The following is a 19126-nucleotide window of genomic DNA, read 5'->3' as shown; positions in this document are numbered from 1 at the left end:
GACCCCCATAATGGGGCTGATTTGGGGTTATTTGGGGTGGGAGACCCCCATAATGGGGTCAATTGGGGGTTTTTATGGGGTGGGATGGGGGGGGAGACCCCAAAATGGGGCTGATTTGGGGTATTTTGGGGTGGGAGACCCCCATATTGGGGTTATTTGGGGTGGGAGACCCCCATAATGGGGTCAATTGGGGGTTTTTATGGGGTGGGATGGGGGGGGAGACCCCCATAATGGGGCTGATATGGGGTTTTTAGGGGGGGAGACCCCCATATTGGGGCTGATTTGGGGTATTTTGGGGTGGGAGACCCCCATAATGGGGCTGATTTGGGGCTTTTTGGGGTGGGAGACCCCCATATTGGGGCTGATTTGGGGTATTTTGGGGTGGGAGACCCCCATATTGGGGTTATTTGGGGTGGGAGACCCCCATAATGGGGTCAATTGGGGGTTTTTATGGGGTGGGATGGGGGGGGAGACCCCAAATTGGGGCAGATTTGGGGTTTTTTGTGGGGTTCGTGCTGATGTTTTTGGGTCTTTTTTAGGGCCCTGTGGGGTTTCCTGGTGATCCCGGACCACCTGGGGAAATGGGGCCGAGGGTGAGTTATGGGGTGGGGGGGGTTATGGGGTGAGAGGGGGGCTATGGGGCTATGGGGCTATGGGGTGGTTATGGGGTGGTTATGGGGCTCTATGGGGTAGGTGAGGGGCTATGGGGTGGGGTTATGGGGCTATGGGGTGGTTATGGGGCTATGGGGTGGGTCTATGGGGCTATGGGGTGGAGGAGGTACTCTATGGGTATATGGGTATATGGGCTATGGGGCTATGGGGTGGTTATGGGGTGGTTATGGGGCTGTGGGGTGGTTATGGGGCTCTATGGGGTGGTTATGGGGCTATGGGGTGGCTATGGGGCTATGGGGCTATGGGGTGGGGGAAGGGCTATGGGGTGGGGGAGGATATAGGGTGGGAGGGGCTATGGGGTGGGGTTATGGGGCTCTATGGGGTAGGAGTGGGGCTCTATGGGGTGGTTATGGGGCTATGGGGTGGTTATGGGGTGGGGGAAGGGCTATGGGGTGGGGTTATGGGGCTATGGGGTGGGGTTATGGGGCTATGGGGTGTTTATGGGGCTATGGGGTGGTTATGGGGCTATGGGGTGGGGTTATGGGGCTCTATGGGGTGGGGTTATGGGGCTATGGGGTAGATATTGGGCTATGGGGTGGGAAAGGGGTTATGGGGTGGGTCTGTGGGGTGAGGGAGGGGCTCTATGGGTTGGAGGAGGGGCTATGGGGTGGGGTTATGGGGCTATGGGGTGGGGTTATGGGGCTATGGGGTGGTTATGGGGCTATGGGGTGGTTATGGGGTGGTTATGGGGCTATGAGGTGGTTATGGGGTGGTTATGGGGCTATGGGGTGGTTATGGGGTGGGGTTATGGGGCTATGGGGTGGTTATGGGGTGGCTATGGGGTGGCTATGGGGTGGTTATGGGGCTATGGGGTGGTTATGGGGTGGTTATGGGGCTATGGGGTGGTTATGGGGTGGCTATGGGGCTATGGGGTGGTTATGGGGTGGCTATGGGGTGGCTATGGGGTGGTTATGGGGCTATGGGGTGGTTATGGGGTGGTTATGGGGCTATGGGGTGGCTATGGGGTGGTTATGGGGTGGCTATGGGGTGGTTATGGGGTGGTTATGGGGCTATGGGGTGGTTATGGGGTGGCTATGGGGCTATGGGGTGGCTATGGGGTGGCTATGGGGTGGCTATGGGGTGGTTATGGGGTGGTTATGGGGTGGCTATGGGGTGGTTATGGGGCTCTATGGGGTTCTATGGGGTGGTTATGGGGCTCTATGGGGTGGTTATGGGGCTCTATGGGGTGGTTATGGGGTGGCTATGGGGTGGCTATGGGGCTCTATGGGGTGGCTATGGGGTGGTTATGGGGTGGTTATGGGGTGGCTATGGGGTGGTTATGGGGCTATGGGGTGGTTATGGGGTGGCTATGGGGTGGTTATGGGGTGGCTATGGGGTGGTTATGGGGCTATGGGGTTGTTATGGGGTGGCTATGGGGTGGTTATGGGGTGGCTATGGGGTGGTTATGGGGTGGCTATGGGGTGGTTATGGGGCTATGGGGTTGTTATGGGGCTATGGGGTGGTTATGGGGTGGCTATGGGGTGGTTATGGGGTGGCTATGGGGTGGTTATGGGGCTATGGGGTGTTTTATGGGGTGGTTATGGGGCTATGGGGTTGTTATGGGGTGGCTATGGGGTGGCTATGGGGTGGTTATGGGGTGGCTATGGGGTGGCTATGGGGTGGTTATGGGGTGGTTATGGGGTGGGGTTATGGGGCTATGGGGTGGCTATGGGGTGGCTATGGGGTGGTTATGGGGTGGCTATGGGGTGGTTATGGGGTGGTTATGGGGTGGTTATGGGGTGGTTATGGGGCTATGGGGTGGTTATGGGGTGGTTATGGGGCTATGGGGTGGTTATGGGGCTCTATGGGGTGGTTATGGGGTGGCTATGGGGTTATGGGGTGGTTATGGGGCTCTATGGGGTGGCTATGGGGTGGCTATGGGGTCGCTATGGGGTGGCTATGGGGCTCTATGGGGCTCTATGGGGTGGTTATGGGGTGGCTATGGGGCTCTATGGGGCTCTATGGGGCTCTATGGGGTGGCTATGGGGCTCTATGGGGCTCTATGGGGTGGCTATGGGGTGGTTATGGGGCTCTATGGGGCTCTATGGGGTGGTTATGGGGCTCTATGGGGCTCTATGGGGCTCTATGGGGTGGCTATGGGGTGGTTATGGGGCTCTATGGGGTGGCTATGGGGCTATGGGGTGGTTATGGGGTGGCTATGGGGTGGTTATGGGGTGGCTATGGGGTGGTTATGGGGCTCTATGGGGCTCTATCGGGTGGCTATGGGGTGGCTATGGGGCTCTATGGGGCTCTATGGGGTGGCTATGGGGTGGCTATGGGGCTCTATGGGGCTCTATGGGGTGGTTATGGGGCTCTATGGGGCTATGGGGTGGCTATGGGGCTCTATGGGGTGGTTATGGGGCTCTATGGGGTGGCTATGGGGCTCTATGGGGCTCTATGGGGTGGCTATGGGGTGGCTATGGGGCTCTATGGGGCTCTATGGGGTGGCTATGGGGTGGCTATGGGGCTCTATGGGGCTCTATGGGGTGGCTATGGGGTGGCTATGGGGCTATGGGGTGGTTATGGGGCTCTATGGGGTGGTTATGGGGCTCTATGGGGCTCTATGGGGTGGTTATGGGGTGGTTATGGGGCTATGGGGTGGCTATGGGGCTCTATGGGGCTCTATGGGGTGGCTATGGGGCTCTATGGGGTGGCTATGGGGCTCTATGGGGCTCTATGGGGTGGTTATGGGGCTCTATGGGGCTCTATGGGGTGGTTATGAGGCTCTATGGGGCTCTATGGGGTAGCTATGGGGTGGTTATGGGGCTCTATGGGGCTCTATGGGGTGGCTATGGGGCTCTATGGGGCTCTATGGGGTGGCTATGGGGTGGCTATGGGGCTCTATGGGGCTCTATGGGGTGGTTATGGGGCTCTATGGGGCTCTATGGGGCTCTATGGGGTGGTTATGGGGTGGTTATGGGGCTCTATGGGGTGGCTATGGGGTGGCTATGGGGCTCTATGGGGCTCTATGGGGTGGCTATGGGGTGGCTATGGGGCTCTATGGGGCTCTATGGGGTGACTATGGGGCTCTATGGGGCTCTATGGGGCTCTATGGAGCTCTATGGGGTTATGGGGTGGTTATGGGGTGAGTGTGGGTCCCCCCATATTCCCCTATAGGGCCAAGATGGCGCCAAGGGGGAGAGTGGAGAGGATGGAGAACCTGGAGAGCCGGTGGGTGTCACGTGACCCCAAAACCCCATTGACCCCATTGACCCCATTGACCCCATTGACCCTATTAACATTGACCCCATTGACCCCATTGATCCCATTGATCCCATTGACCCCATTGACCCCATTGACCCCATTGATCCCATTGACCCCATTGACCCCATTGACCCTATTACATTGACCCCATTGACCCCATTGATCCCATTGATCCCATTGACCCCATTGACCCCATTGACCCTATTACATTGACCCCATTGACCCCATTGATCCCATTGATCCCATTGACCCCATTGACCCCATTGACCCCATTGATCCCATTGACCCCATTGACCCCATTGACCCCATTGATCCCATTGACCCCATTGATCCCATTGACCCCATTGACCCCATTGATCCCATTGACCCCATTGATCCCATTGATCCCATTGACCCCATTGACCCCATTGACCCCATTAACCCCATTGACCCCATTGATCCCATTGATCCCATTGACCCCATTAACCCCATTAACCCCATTGACCCCATTAATCCCATTACCCCCATTAACCCCATTAACCCCATTAATCCCATTAACCCCATTAACCCCATTGACCCCATTGATCCCATTGATCCCATTGACCCCATTAACCCCATTAACCCCATTGACCCCATTAACCCCATTAACCCCATTAACCCCATTGACCCCATTGACCCCATTGACCCCATAGACCCCATTGATCCCATTGACCCCATTGACCCCATTAACCCCATTGATCCCATTGACCCCATTGACCCCATTGATCCCATTGACCCCATTAACCCCATTAACCCCATTGACCCCATTGACCCCATTGATCCCATTGACCCCATTGATCCCATTGACCCCATTGACCCCATTGATCCCATTGACCCCATTGATCCCATTGACCCCATTGATCCCATTGACCCCATTGATCCCATTGATCCCATTGACCCCATTGACCCCATTGATCCCATTGACCCCATTAACCCCATTGACCCCATTGACCCCATTGACCCCATTGATCCCATTGACCCCATTGATCCCATTGACCCCATTGATCCCATTGACCCCATTAGCCCCATTGACCCCATTGACCCCATTGATCCCATTGACCCCATTGACCCCATTGACCCCATTGATCCCATTGACCCCATTGACCCCATTGACCCCATAGACCCCATAGACCCCATTGATCCCATTGACCCCATTGACCCCATTGATCCCATTGATCCCATTGACCCCACTGATCCCATTAACCCCATTGACCCCATTGACCCCATTGATCCCATTGACCCCATTGATCCCATTGATCCCATTGACCCCATTGATCCCATTGACCCCATTGATCCCATTGACCCCATTGACCCCATTGATCCCATTGATCCCATTGACCCCATTGACCCCATTGACCCCATTGATCCCATTGACCCCATTAACCCCATTGATCCCATTGACCCCATTGATCCAATTGACCCCATTGACCCCATTGATCCCATTGATCCCATTGACCCCATTAACCCCATTAACCCCATTGACCCCATTAACCCCATTAACCCCATTGATTCCAATGACCCCATTACCCCCATTAACCCCATTGACCCCATTGACCCCATTAACCCCATTGACCCCATTAACCCCATTGATCCCATTGACCCCATTGATCCCATTGACCCCATTGATCCCATTGATCCCATTGACCCCATTGACCCCATTGATCCCATTGATCCCATTGACCCCATTGACCCCATTGATCCCATTGACCCCCTTGACCCCATTGATCCCATTAACCCCATTGACCCCATTAACCCCATTGACCCCATTGACCCCATTAACCCCATTGATCCCATTGACCCCATTGACCCCATTGACCCCACTGACCCCATTGACCCCATTGTCCCCATTGACCCCATTGACCCCATTGATCCCATTAACCCCATTGATCCCATTGATCCCATTGACCCCATTGACCCCATTGATCCCATAGACCCCATTGACCCCATTGACCCCATTAACCCCATTGACCCCATTGATCCCATTGACCCCATTGATCCCATTAACCCCATTGACCCCATTGATCCCATTGACCCCATTGACCCCATTGATCCCATTGACCCCATTGATCCCATTGACCCCATTAACCCCATTGATCCCATTGACCCCATTGACCCCATTGATCCCATTGACCCCATTGACCCCATTATAGTGACCCCATTGATCCCCATTGATCCCATTAACCCCATTGACCCCATTAACCCCATTGACCCCATTGACCCCATAGACCCCATTGATCCCATTGACCCCATTGACCCCATTGACCCCATTGATCCCATTGATCCCATTGACCCCATTGATCCCATTGACCCCATTGACCCCATTGATCCCATTGATCCCATTGACCCCATTGAACCCATTGACCCCATTGACCCCATTGACCCCATTGATCCCATTGACCCCATTGACCCCATTAACCCCATTAATCACCCCATTGACCCCATTGACCCCATTGACCCCATTGATCCCATTGATCCCATTGACCCCATTAATCCCATTGATCCCATTGATCCCATTGACCCCATTGACCCCATTGACCCCATTGATCCCATTGACCCCATTAACCCCATTAACCCCATTGACCCCATTACCCCCATTAACCCCATTGATCCCATTGACCCCATTGACCCCATTGACCCCATTGACCCCATTGACCCCACTGACCCCATTGACCCCATTGATCCCATTGACCCCATTGATCCCATTGACCCCATTGACCCCATTGATCCCATTGACCCCATTGACCCCATTGATCCCATTGACCCCATTGATCCCATTGATCCCATTAACCCCATTGACCCCATTGACCCCATTGACCCTATTGATCCCATTGACCCCATTGACCCCATTGACCCCATTGACCCCATTGACCCCATTGATCCCATTGACCCCATTAACCCCATTGATCCCATTGACCCCATTAACCCCATTGACCCCATTGATCCCATTGACCCCATTGACCCCATTGATCCCATTGATCCCATTGACCCCATTGACCCCATTATCCCCCCTATTGTTTTATAGGGTTCTCCAGGCCCTACAGGGGAGAACGGCCCTCCAGGCCCCCTGGGGAAGAGGGTGAGTTATGGGGTGACCCCATAAGTGGGGGGGGGATGTTATGGGGTGACCCCATAAGTGGGGGGGGATGTTATGGGGTGACCCCATAAGTGTGGGGTACGATGTTATGGGGTGACCCCATAAGTGGGGGGGGATGTTATGGGGTGACCCCATAAGTGGGGGGGGATGTTATGGGGTGACCCCATAAGTGTGGGGGGATGTTATGGGGTGACCCCATAAGTGGGGGGGGGGATGTTATGGGGTGACCCCATAAGTGTGGGGTACGATGTTATGGGGTGACCCCATAAGTGGGGGGGGGATGTTATGGGGTGACCCATAAGTGGGGGGGGGATGTTATGGGGTGACCCCATAAGTGGGGTACGATGTTATGGGGTGACCCCATAAGTGTGGGGGGATGTTATGGGGTGACCCCATAAGTGGGGGGGGGGATGTTATGGGGTGACCCCATAAGTGTGGGGTACGATGTTATGGGGTGACCCCATAAGTGGGGGGGGGATGTTATGGGGTGACCCATAAGTGGGGGGGGGATGTTATGGGGTGACCCCATAAGTGGGGGGGGATGTTATGGGGTGACCCCATAAGTGGGGGGGGGGGATGTTATGGGGTGACCCCATAAGTGGGGGGGGGGATGTTATGGGGTGACCCCATAAGTGGGGGGGGGGATGTTATGGGGTGACCCCATAAGTGGGGGGGGGGATGTTATGGGGTGACCCCATAATTGGGTGGGGATGTTATGGGGTGACCCCATAAGTGTGGGGTACCATGTTATGGGGTGACCCCATAAGTGGGGGGGGGGGATGTTATGGGGTGACCCCATAAGTGGGGGGGGGGGATGTTATGGGGTGACCCCATAAGTGGGGGGGGATGTTATGGGGTGACCCCATAAGTGGGGGGGGGGATGTTATGGGGTGACCCCATAAGTGTGGGGTGGGATGTTATGGGGTGACCCCATAAGTGGGGGGGGGATGTTATGGGGTGACCCCATAAGTGTGGGGTGGGATGTTATGGGGTGACCCTATTACCCCCCTCCCCACCCTATAGGGACCTGCGGGATCCCCCGGCCCCGAAGGACGACAGGGAGAGAAGGGAGCCAAGGTAAGTGAATGGATAGACCCCATAGACCCCATAGAGACCCCACTGTGCCCCATAGACCCCATAGAGACCCCACTGTGCCCCATAGACCCCACTGTGCCCCATAGACCCCATAGAGACCCCACTGTGCCCCATAGACCCCATAGAGACCCCACTGTGCCCCATAGACCCCATAGAGACCCCACTGTGCCCCATAGATCCCATAGAGACCCCACTGTGCCCCATAGACCCCATAGAGACCCCACTGTGCCCCATAGACCCCATAGAGACCCCACTGTGCCCCATAGATCCCATAGAGACCCCACTGTGCCCCATAGACCCCATAGAGACCCCACTGTGCCCCATAGATCCCATAGAGACCCCACTGTGCCCCATAGACCCCACTGTGCCCCATAGATCCCATAGAGACCCCACTGTGCCCCATAGACCCCATAGAGACCCCACTGTGCCCCATAGACCCCATAGAGACCCCACTGTGCCCCATAGATCCCATAGAGACCCCATAGTGCCTCATAGACCCCATAGAGACCCCACTGTGCCCCATAGACCCCATAGAGACACCACTGTGCCCCATAGACCCCATAGAGACCCCATAGTGCCTCATAGACCCCATAGAGACCCCATTGTGCCCCATAGACCCCATAGAGACCCCACTGTGCCCCATAGACCCCATAGAGACCCCACTGTGCCCCATAGACCCCATAGAGACCCCATAGTGCCTCATAGACCCCATAGAGACCCCACTGTGCCCCATAGACCACATAGAGACCCCATTGTGCCCCATAGACCCCATAGAGACCCCACTGTGCCCCATAGACCCCATAGAGACCCCACTGTGCCCCATAGACCCCATAGAGACCCCATTGTGCCCCATAGACCCCACTGTGCCCCATAGATCCCATAGAGACCCCACTGTGCCCCATACACCCCACTGTGCCCCGTAGATCCCATAGAAACCCCACTGTGCCCCATAGACCCCATAGAGACCCCACTGTGCCCCATAGATCCCATAGAGACCCCACTGTGCCCCATAGACCCCATAGAGACCCCACTGTGCCCCATAGACCCCACTGTGCCCCATAGATCCCATAGAGACCCCACTGTGCCCCATAGTCCCCATAGAGACCCCACTGTGCCCCATAGATCCCATAGAGACCCCACTGTGCCCCATAGACCCCATAGAGACCCCACTGTGCCCCATAGACCCCATAGAGACCCCATAGTGCCTCATAGACCCCATAGAGACCCCACTGTGCCCCATAGACCCCATAGAGACCCCACTGTGCCCCATAGACCCCATAGAGACCCCATTGTGCCCCATAGACCCCACTGTGCCCCATAGATCCCATAGAGACCCCACTGTGCCCCATAGTCCCCATAGAGACCCCACTGTGCCCCATAGATCCCATAGAGACCCCACTGTGCCCCATAGACCCCATAGAGACCCCACTGTGCCCCATAGACCCCATAGAGACCCCATAGTGCCTCATAGACCCCATAGAGACCCCACTGTGCCCCATAGACCCCATAGAGACCCCACTGTGCCCCATAGACCCCATAGAGACCCCATTGTGCCCCATAGACCCCACTGTGCCCCATAGATCCCATAGAGACCCCACTGTGCCCCATAGTCCCCATAGAGACCCCACTGTGCCCCATAGATCCCATAGAGACCCCACTGTGCCCCATAGATCCCATAGAGACCCCACTGTGCCCCATAGACCCCATAGAGACCCCACTGTGCCCCATAGACCCCATAGAGACCCCATTGTGCCCCATAGACTCCACTGTGCCCCATAGATCCCCATAGAAACCCCACTGTGCCCCATAGACCCCACTGTGCCCCATAGACCCCGTAGAGACCCCACTGTGCCCCATAGATCCCATAGAGACCCCACTGTGCCCCATAGATCCCATAGAGACCCCACTGTGCCCCATAGACCCCACTGTGCCCCATAGATCCCATAGAAACCCCATTGTGCCCCATAGACCCCACTGTGCCCCATAGACCCCATAGAGACCCCATAGTGCCTCATAGACCCCATAGAGACCCCACTGTGCCCCATAGACCCCATAGAGACCCCATTGTGCCCCATAGACCCCATAGAGACCCCACTGTGCCCCATAGACCCCACTGTGCCCCATAGATCCCATAGAGACCCCACTGTGCCCCATAGACCCCACTGTGCCCTATAGATCCCATAGAGACCCCACTGTGCCCCATAGACCCCACTGTGCCCCATAGATCCCATAGAGACCCCACTGTGCCCCATACACCCCACTGTGCCCCATAGATCCCATAGAGACCCCACTGTGCCCCATAGACTCCATAGAGACCCCACTGTGCCCCATAGATCCCATAGAGACCCCACTGTGCCCCATAGATCCCATAGAGACCCCACTGTGCCCCATAGACCCCATAGAGACCCCATAGTGCCTCATAGACCCCATAGAGACCCCACTGTGCCCCATAGACCCCATAGAGACCCCACTGTGCCCCATAGACCCCACTGTGCCCCATAGACCCCATAGAGATCCCACTGTGCCCCATAGACCCCATAGAGACCCCACTGTGCCCCATAGACCCCACTGTGCCCCATAGATCCCATAGAGACCCCACTGTGCCCCATAGACCCCATAGAGACCCCACTGTGCCCCATAGACCCCACTGTGCCCCATAGACCCCATAGAGATCCCACTGTGCCCCATAGACCCCATAGAGACCCCACTGCGCCCCATAGACCCCACTGTGCCCCATAGATCCCATAGAGACCCCACTGTGCCCCATAGACCCCATAGAGACCCCACTGTGCCCCATAGACCCCATAGAGACCCCACTGTGCCCCATAGACCCCATAGAGACCCCACTGTGCCTCATAGACCCCATAGAGACCCCATTGTGCCCCATCGACCCCATAGAGACCCCATTGTGCCCCATAGACCCCAATGAGCCCCATAGACACCCCATTGTGCCCCACTTTGATGACGTCACAATGGCCCCATTGATGACGTCACAATGGCCCCCATTGATGACGTCACAATGGCCCCATTGTTTGTGGTTCCTTATAGGGTGAAGTCGGCGCTATGGGGCCGCCGGGTCAAACCGGCCCTATAGGACCCATAGGGAACAGTGGGAAAGTGGGGCCGGATGGACTGAGGGGGATCATGGGGGCTGTGGTGAGTAGTTATGGGGTGGGATATGGGGTTATATGGGGTTATAGGGGGAGATATGGGGTTATATGGGGTTATAGGGTGGGATATGGGGTTATATGGGGTTATAGGAGGGGATATGGGGGGGTTATAGGGGGATATGGGGGGATATGGGGTTATATGGGGGGATATGGGGTTATATGGGGGGATATGGGGTTATATGGGGGGGTTATAGGGGGATATGGGGGGATATGGGGTTATATGGGGGGATATGGGGTTATATGGGGGGATATGGGGTTATATGGGGGGGATATGGGGTTATATGGGGGGAATATGGGGTTATATGGGGTTATATGGGGGAATATGGGGTTATATGGGCTGTTATAGGTTTATATGGGGTTATATGGGGGGATATGGGGTTATATGGGGTTATAGGGTTATATGGGGGAATATGGGGTTATATGGGGGGATATGGGGTTATATGGGGGGATATGGGGTTATATGGGGGGATATGGGGTTATATGGGGTTATATGGGGGGATATATGGGGTTATAGGGGGTTATATGGGGGGATATGGGGGAATATGGGGTTATATGGGGGGTTTTATGGGGGGATATGGGGTTATATGGGGTTATATAGGGGGGATATGGGGTTATATGGGGGATATGGGGTTATAGGGGGGGATATGGGGTTATATGGGGGGATATGGGGTTATATGGGGTTATAGGGGGGGATATGGGGTTATATGGGGGGATATGGGGTTATATGGGGGGATATGGGGTTATAGGGTTATATGGGGGAATATGGGGTTATAGGGGGTTATAGGGGGGGATATGGGGTTATATGGGGTTATAGGGGGGGATATGGGGTTATATGGGGTTATAGGGGGGGATATGGGGTTATATGGGGGGGATATGGGGTTATATGGGGTTATAGGGGGGGATATGGGGTTATATGGGGGGATATGGGGTTATATGGGGTGTTATATGGGGGGATATGGGGTTATATGGGGGTTATATGGGGGGATATAGGGTTATATGGGGGGATATGGGGTTATAGGGGGGAATATGGGGTTATAGGGGGGGATATGGGGTTATAGGGTTATATGGGGGGATATGGGGTTATATGGGGTTATATGGGTTTATAGGGTCGGGATATGGGGTTATATGGGGGGATATGGGGTTATATGGGGGGATATGGGGGGATATGGGGTTATATGGGGGGATATGGGGTTATAGGGTGGGATATGGGGTTATATGGGGGGATATGGGGTTATATAGGGGGGATATGGGGTTATATGGGGGGATATGGGGTTATATGGAGTTATAGGGGGGGATATGGGGTTATATGGGGGGATATGGGGTTATATGGGGGGATATAGGGGGATATGGGGTTATATGGGGTTATAGGGGGGGATATGGGGTTATATGGGGGGATATGGGGTTATATGGGGTTATATGGGGGGATATGGGATTATATGGAGGGATATGGGGTTATAGGGGGGGATATGGGGTTATATGGGGTTATATGGGGGGATATGGGGTTATATGGGGTTATAGGGGGGGATATAGGGTTATATGGGGGGATATAGGGTTATATGGGGGGATATGGGGTTATATGGGGTTATAGGGGGGGATATGGGGGTTATATGGGGTGATATGGGGTTATATGGGGGGATATGGGGTTATATGGGGGGGATATGGGGTTATATGGGGGGATATGGGGTTATATGGGGTTATAGGGTGGGATGGGGGGGATATGGGGTTACATGGGGTTATAGGGTTATATAGGGGGGATATGGGGGAATATGGGGGGATATGGGGTTATATGGGGGGTTATATGGGGGGATATGGGGTTATATGGGGGGGATATGGGGTTATATGGGGGGATATGGGGTTATAGTGGGGGGATATGGGGTTATATGGGGGATATGGGGTTATATGGGGATATGGGGTTATATGGGGGGATATGGGGTTATACTGGGGGGTTATATGGGGTTATATGGGGGATATGGGGTTATATGGGGGGATATGGGGTTATATGGGGGGATATGGGGTTATATGGGGTTATAGGGGGGATATGGGGTTATAGGGGGGGATATGGGGTTATATGGGGGGATATGGGGTATATGGGGTTATATGGGGGGGTTATAGGGTTATATGGGGGAATATTGGGGTTATATGGGGTTATATGGGGTTATATGGGGGGATATGGGGATATAGGGATTATATTGGGGGTTATATGGTTATATGGGGGGTATGGGGTTATATGGGGTTATATGGGGGGATATGGGGTATATGGGGTTATATGGGGGATATGGGGTTATATGGGGTTATATGGGGTTATATGGGGGGATATGGGGTTATATGGGGTTATATGGGGTTATATTGGGGTTATATGGGGGATAGGGGTTAGGGGGGATATGGGGTTATATGACATGTGTTAACATTGGTTATATGGGGGATATGGGGTTATATGGGGTTATAGGGGGGGATATGGGGTTATATGGGGTTATATGGGGTTTATAGGGGGGATATGGGGTTATAGGGGGGGATATGGGGTTATCTGGGGTTGTAGGGGGGGATATGGGGTTATATGGGGTTACATGGGGTTATAGGGTAGGATATGGGGTTATATGGGGGATATGGGGGGATATGGGGTTATATGGGGTTATATGGGGTTATATGGGGGATATGGGGGGATATGGGGGGATATGGGGTTATATGGGGTTATAGGGGGGGATATGGGGTTATATGGGAGTTATAGGGTTTATATGGGGGGCTGGATGGACTGAGGGGGATCATGGGGGCTGTGGTGAGTGGTTATGGGGTGGGATATGGGGGTTATAGGGTTATAGGGTTATATAGGGGGGATATAGGGTTATATGGGGGGATATGGGGTTATATGGGGTTATATAGGGGGATATAGGGGGATATATAGGGGATATAGGGGGATATAGGGGGATATGGGGTGATATAGGGGGATATAGGGGGATATAGGGGTGATATAGGGGATATAGGGGGATAGGGGGATATAGGGGGATATAGGGGGTAATGGGGGGATATAGGGGATATAGGGGGGATATAGGGGGGATATGGGGGGAGATAGGGGGATATAGGGGGATATAGGGGGTATGGGGAGATATAGGGGGATATGGGGGGATATGGGGGGATATAGGGGGGATATAGGGGGATATAGGGGGGATATAGGGGGATATAGGGGGATATAGGGGGATATGGGGGGATATGGGGGGATATGGGGGGATATGGGGGTGATATATGGGGGATATAGGGGGATATAGGGGGATATAGGGGGATATGGGGGGGATATAGGGGGATATAGGGGGATATAGGGGGATATAGGGGGGGATATAGGGGATATAGGGGGATATAGGGGGATATAGGGGGGATATAGGGGGATATGGGGGGATATAGGGGGATATGGGGAGATATAGGGGATATGGGGGGATATGGGGGGATATAGGGGGGATATAGGGGGATATAGGGGGGATATAGGGGGATATGGGGAGATATAGGGGGATATGGGGGGATATGGGGGGATATAGGGGGATATGGGGGGATATAGGGGGATATAGGGGGATATAGGGGGGATATGGGGGGATATAGGGGGATATAGGGGGATATAGGGGGTAATGGGGGTGATATAGGGGGATATAGGGGGATATAGGGAGGATATAGGGGGATATAGGGAGGATATAGGGGGATATAGGGGGATATGGGGGGATATAGGGGGGATATAGGGGATATAGGGGATATAGGGGGGATATAGGGGGATATAGGGAGGATATGGGGGGGATATAGGGGGATATAGGGGGGATATAGGGGGATATAGGGGGATATGGGGGGATATGGGGTTATATGGGGGGATATGGGGTTATATGGGGTTATAGGGGGGGATATGGGGTTATATGGGGTTATATGGGGTTATATGGGGGGATATGGGGTTATAGGGGGGGATATGGGGGGATATGGGGTTATATGGGGTTATATGGGGGGATATGGGGGTTATATGGGGTTATAGGGGGGATATGGGGTTATAGGGGGGGATATGGGGTTATAGGGTGGGATATGGGGTTATATGGGGGGATATGGGGTTACATGGGGGGATATGGGGTTATATGGGGTTATATGGGGGGGATATGGGGTTATAGGGTGGTTATAGGGTTATATGGGGTTATAGGGTTATATGGGGGGCCCAGATGGACTGAGGGGGATCATGGGGGCTGTGGTGAGTGGTTATGGGGTGGGATATGGGGTTATAGGGGGTTATATGGGGTTATATGGGGGATATGGGGTTATATGGGGTTATATAGGGGGGATATGGGGTTGTATGGGGGGATATGGGGTTATATGGGGGTTATATGGGGGGATATGGGGTTATATGGGGTTATATGGGGTTATATGGGGGGGATATGGGGTTATATGGGGGGATATGGGGTTATATGGGGTTATATGGGGTTATAGGGTGGGATAGGGGGGGATATGGGGTTACATGGGTTATAGGGTTATATAGGGCGGATATGGGGTTATATGGGGGGATATGGGGTTATATGGGGGGATATGGGGGGGTTATAGGGTTATATGGGGTTATAGGGTTATATGGGGGAATATGGGGTTATATGGGGGGATATGGGGTTATAGGGGGGGATATGGGGTTATGTGGGGGTTATATGGGGGGATAGAGGGGGTTATAGGGTTATAGGGGGGGATATAGGGTTATACGGGGGTTATAGGGTTATATGGGGGAGAAATGGGGGGATATGGGGGAATATAGGGGGATATGGGGTTATATGGGGGGATATGGGGTTATATGGGGTTATATGGGGTTATATGGGGGGATATGGGGTTATATGGGGTTATATGGGGTGGTTATGGGGGGATATGGGGTTATATGGGGGATATGGGTTTATATGGGGTTATAGGGTTATATGGGGTTATATGGGGTTATAGGGAGGGATATGGGGTTTTATGGGGTTATAGGGGGGGATATGGGGGGATATGGGGTTATATGGGGGTTATATGGGGGGATATAGGGTTATATGGGGGGATATAGGGGGATAAGGGGGATATGGGGTTATAGGGGGGGATATGGGGTTATATGGAGGGATATGGGGTTATATGGGGGGATATGGGGTTATATGGGGTTATAGGGGGGGATATGGGGTTATATGGGGTGATATGGGGTGATATGGGGTTATATGGGGTTATATGGGGTTATATGGGGGTTATATGGGGGGATATGGGGTTATATGGGGTTATATGGGGTTATATGGGGGGAATATGGGGGGATATGGGGTTATAGGGGGGGATATGGGGTTATATGGGGAGATATGGGGGGATATGGGGGGATATGGGGTTATAGGGTTATATGGGGAGAATGGGGTTATATGGGGGGGTTATATGGGGGGATATAGGGGGATATGGGGTTATATGGGGGGATATGGGGTTATATGGGGTTATAGGGGGGGATATGGGGTTATATGGGGGATATGGGGTTATATGGGGTTATATGGGGGGATATGGGGTTATATGGGGGGATATGGGGTTATATGGGGGAGATATGGGGTTATAGGGTGGGATATGGGGTTATATGGGGGAATATGGGGTTATATGGGCTGTTATAGGTTTATATGGGGGGATATGGGGTTATATGGGGGGATATGGGGTTATATAGGGGGATATGGGGTTATATGGGGGGATATGGGGTTATATGGGGGGAATATGGGGGAATATGGGGTTATATGGGGGGATATGGGGGGATATGGGGTTATATGGGGGATATGGGGTTATATGGGGTCATATGGGCTGTTATAGGGTTATATGGGGGGATATGGGGTTATATGGGGTTATAGGATTATATGGGGGGCCCAGATGGACTAAGCGGGATCATGGGGGCTGTGGTGAGTAGTTATGGGGTGGGATATGGGGTTATATGGGGTTATAGGGGGGGATATGGGGTTATATGGGGTTATATGGGGGAATATGGGGTTATATGGGCTGTTATAGGTTTATATGGGGTTATATGGGGGGATATGGGGTTATATGGGGGGATATGGGGTTATATGGGGTTATATGGGCTGTTATAGGGTTATATAGGGGGATATGGGGTTCTATGGGCTGTTATATGGGGTTATATGGGGGGATATGGGGTTATATGAGGGGATATGGGGGGATATGGGGTTCTATGGGGTGTTATTGGGTTATATAGGGGGATATAGGGTTCTATGGGGTGTTATAGGGTTACATAGGGGGATATGGGGTTATATGGGCTGTTATAGGGTTATATAGGGGATATGGGGTTATATGGGCTGTTATAGGGTTATATGGGGGGATATGGGGTTATATGGGGGGATATGGGGTTCTATGGGCTGTTATAGTGTTATATAAGGGATATGTGGGTCTATGGGGTCTCTGCTATGGGGTGTGTGTCCCTATAGGGTGCTCAGGGCCGGCCGGGCCTTACGGGACCCCCAGGACCCCCAGGACCCTCGGGACCCCCAGGACTGCCCGGACTGCGAGGGGACAGCGGGGCCAAGGGGGGAGAAGGTGAATGGGGACCCTATTAACCCCATTGGGACCCTATTAACCCCATTGGGATCCTATTAAACCCCATTGGGACCCTATTAACCCCATTGGGACCCTATTAACCCCAATGGGACCCTATTAACCCCATTGGGATCCTATTAACCCCATTGGGATCCTATTAACCCCATTGGGACCCTATTGACCCCATTGGGACCCTATTGACCCCATTGGGACCCTATTAAACCCATTGGGACCCTATTAACCCCATTGTGACCCTATTAACACCTTTGGGACCCTATTAGCCCCATTGGGACCCTATTAACACCATTGGGACCTTATTAACCCCATTGTGACCCTATTAACCCCATTGGGACCCTATTAACCCCATTGGGATCCTATTAACCCCATTGGGATCCTATTAACCCCCATTGTGACCCTATTAACATCATTGGGACCCTATTACCCCCATTACAGCCCTACTAACCCCATTGTGACCCTATTACCCCCATTACAGCCCTATTACCCCCATTGTGACCATATTAACCCCATTACAGCCCTACTACCCCCATTACGGCTCTATTAACCCCATTGTGACCCTATTACCCCCATTACAGCCCTATTACCCCCATTACGACCCTATTAACCCCATTATGACCCTATTAACCCCATTACAGCCCTATTACCCCCATTACAGCCCTATTAACCCCATTACAGCCCTATTACCCCCATTACAGCCCTATTATCCCCATTGTGACCCTATTACCCCCATTACAGCCCTATTACCCCCATTACGACCCTATTACCCCCATTACAGCCCTATTACCCCCATTGTGACCCTATTAAACCCATTGGGACCCTATTACCCCCATTACAGCCCTATTATCCCCATTGTGACCCTATTAGCCCCACTGTGACCCTATTACCCCCATTGTGACCCTATTAACCCTACTGTGACCCTATTAACCCCATTGGGACCCTATTACCCCCATTACGGCCCTATTACCCCCATTACAGCCCTATTACCCCCATTACAACCCTATTACCCCCATTACGGCCCTATTAACCCCATTACAGCCCTATTAACCCCATTGTGACCCTATTAACACCATTGGGACCCTATTAACACCATTGTGACCCTATTAACCCCATTGGGACCCTATTAACCCCATTGGGACCCTATTAACACCATTGGGATCCTATTAACCCCATTGGGACCCTATTAACACCATTGGGACCCTATTAGCCCCATTACAACCCTATTAACCCCATTACAGCCCTATTACCCCCATTACGACCCTATTAACCCCATTACAGCCCTATTACCCCCATTACAGCCCTATTAACCCCATTGTGACCCTATTAACCCCAT

At 53.4% G+C, this 19126-nt stretch overlaps 1 protein-coding gene across 1 annotated transcript in view; it reads left to right on the top strand.

The window, feature by feature from the left end:
- Positions 1–17813, top strand: part of LOC146750970 (uncharacterized) — a 35652-nt gene extending 17839 nt beyond the window's left edge. The window contains exons 7-12 of the mRNA XM_085535886.1: positions 540–593; positions 3790–3843; positions 6917–6970; positions 8012–8065; positions 11132–11239; positions 17670–17813. Coding sequence (XP_085392012.1) covers positions 540–593; positions 3790–3843; positions 6917–6970; positions 8012–8065; positions 11132–11239; positions 17670–17798 — 453 coding nt within the window. The 3' untranslated portion in view covers positions 17799–17813. The remainder of the gene's footprint in view (positions 1–539; positions 594–3789; positions 3844–6916; positions 6971–8011; positions 8066–11131; positions 11240–17669) is intronic.
- The last annotated feature ends 1313 nt before the right edge of the window (positions 17814–19126 follow it).

The sequence above is a fragment of the Coturnix japonica genome, unplaced genomic scaffold (genome assembly GCF_054131305.1).
Source record: "Coturnix japonica strain WE unplaced genomic scaffold, WE-NBRP24 Scf213, whole genome shotgun sequence".
NCBI classification, from domain to species: domain Eukaryota; kingdom Metazoa; phylum Chordata; class Aves; order Galliformes; family Phasianidae; genus Coturnix; species Coturnix japonica.
This window is presented reverse-complemented; position numbering and strand designations above follow the sequence as displayed.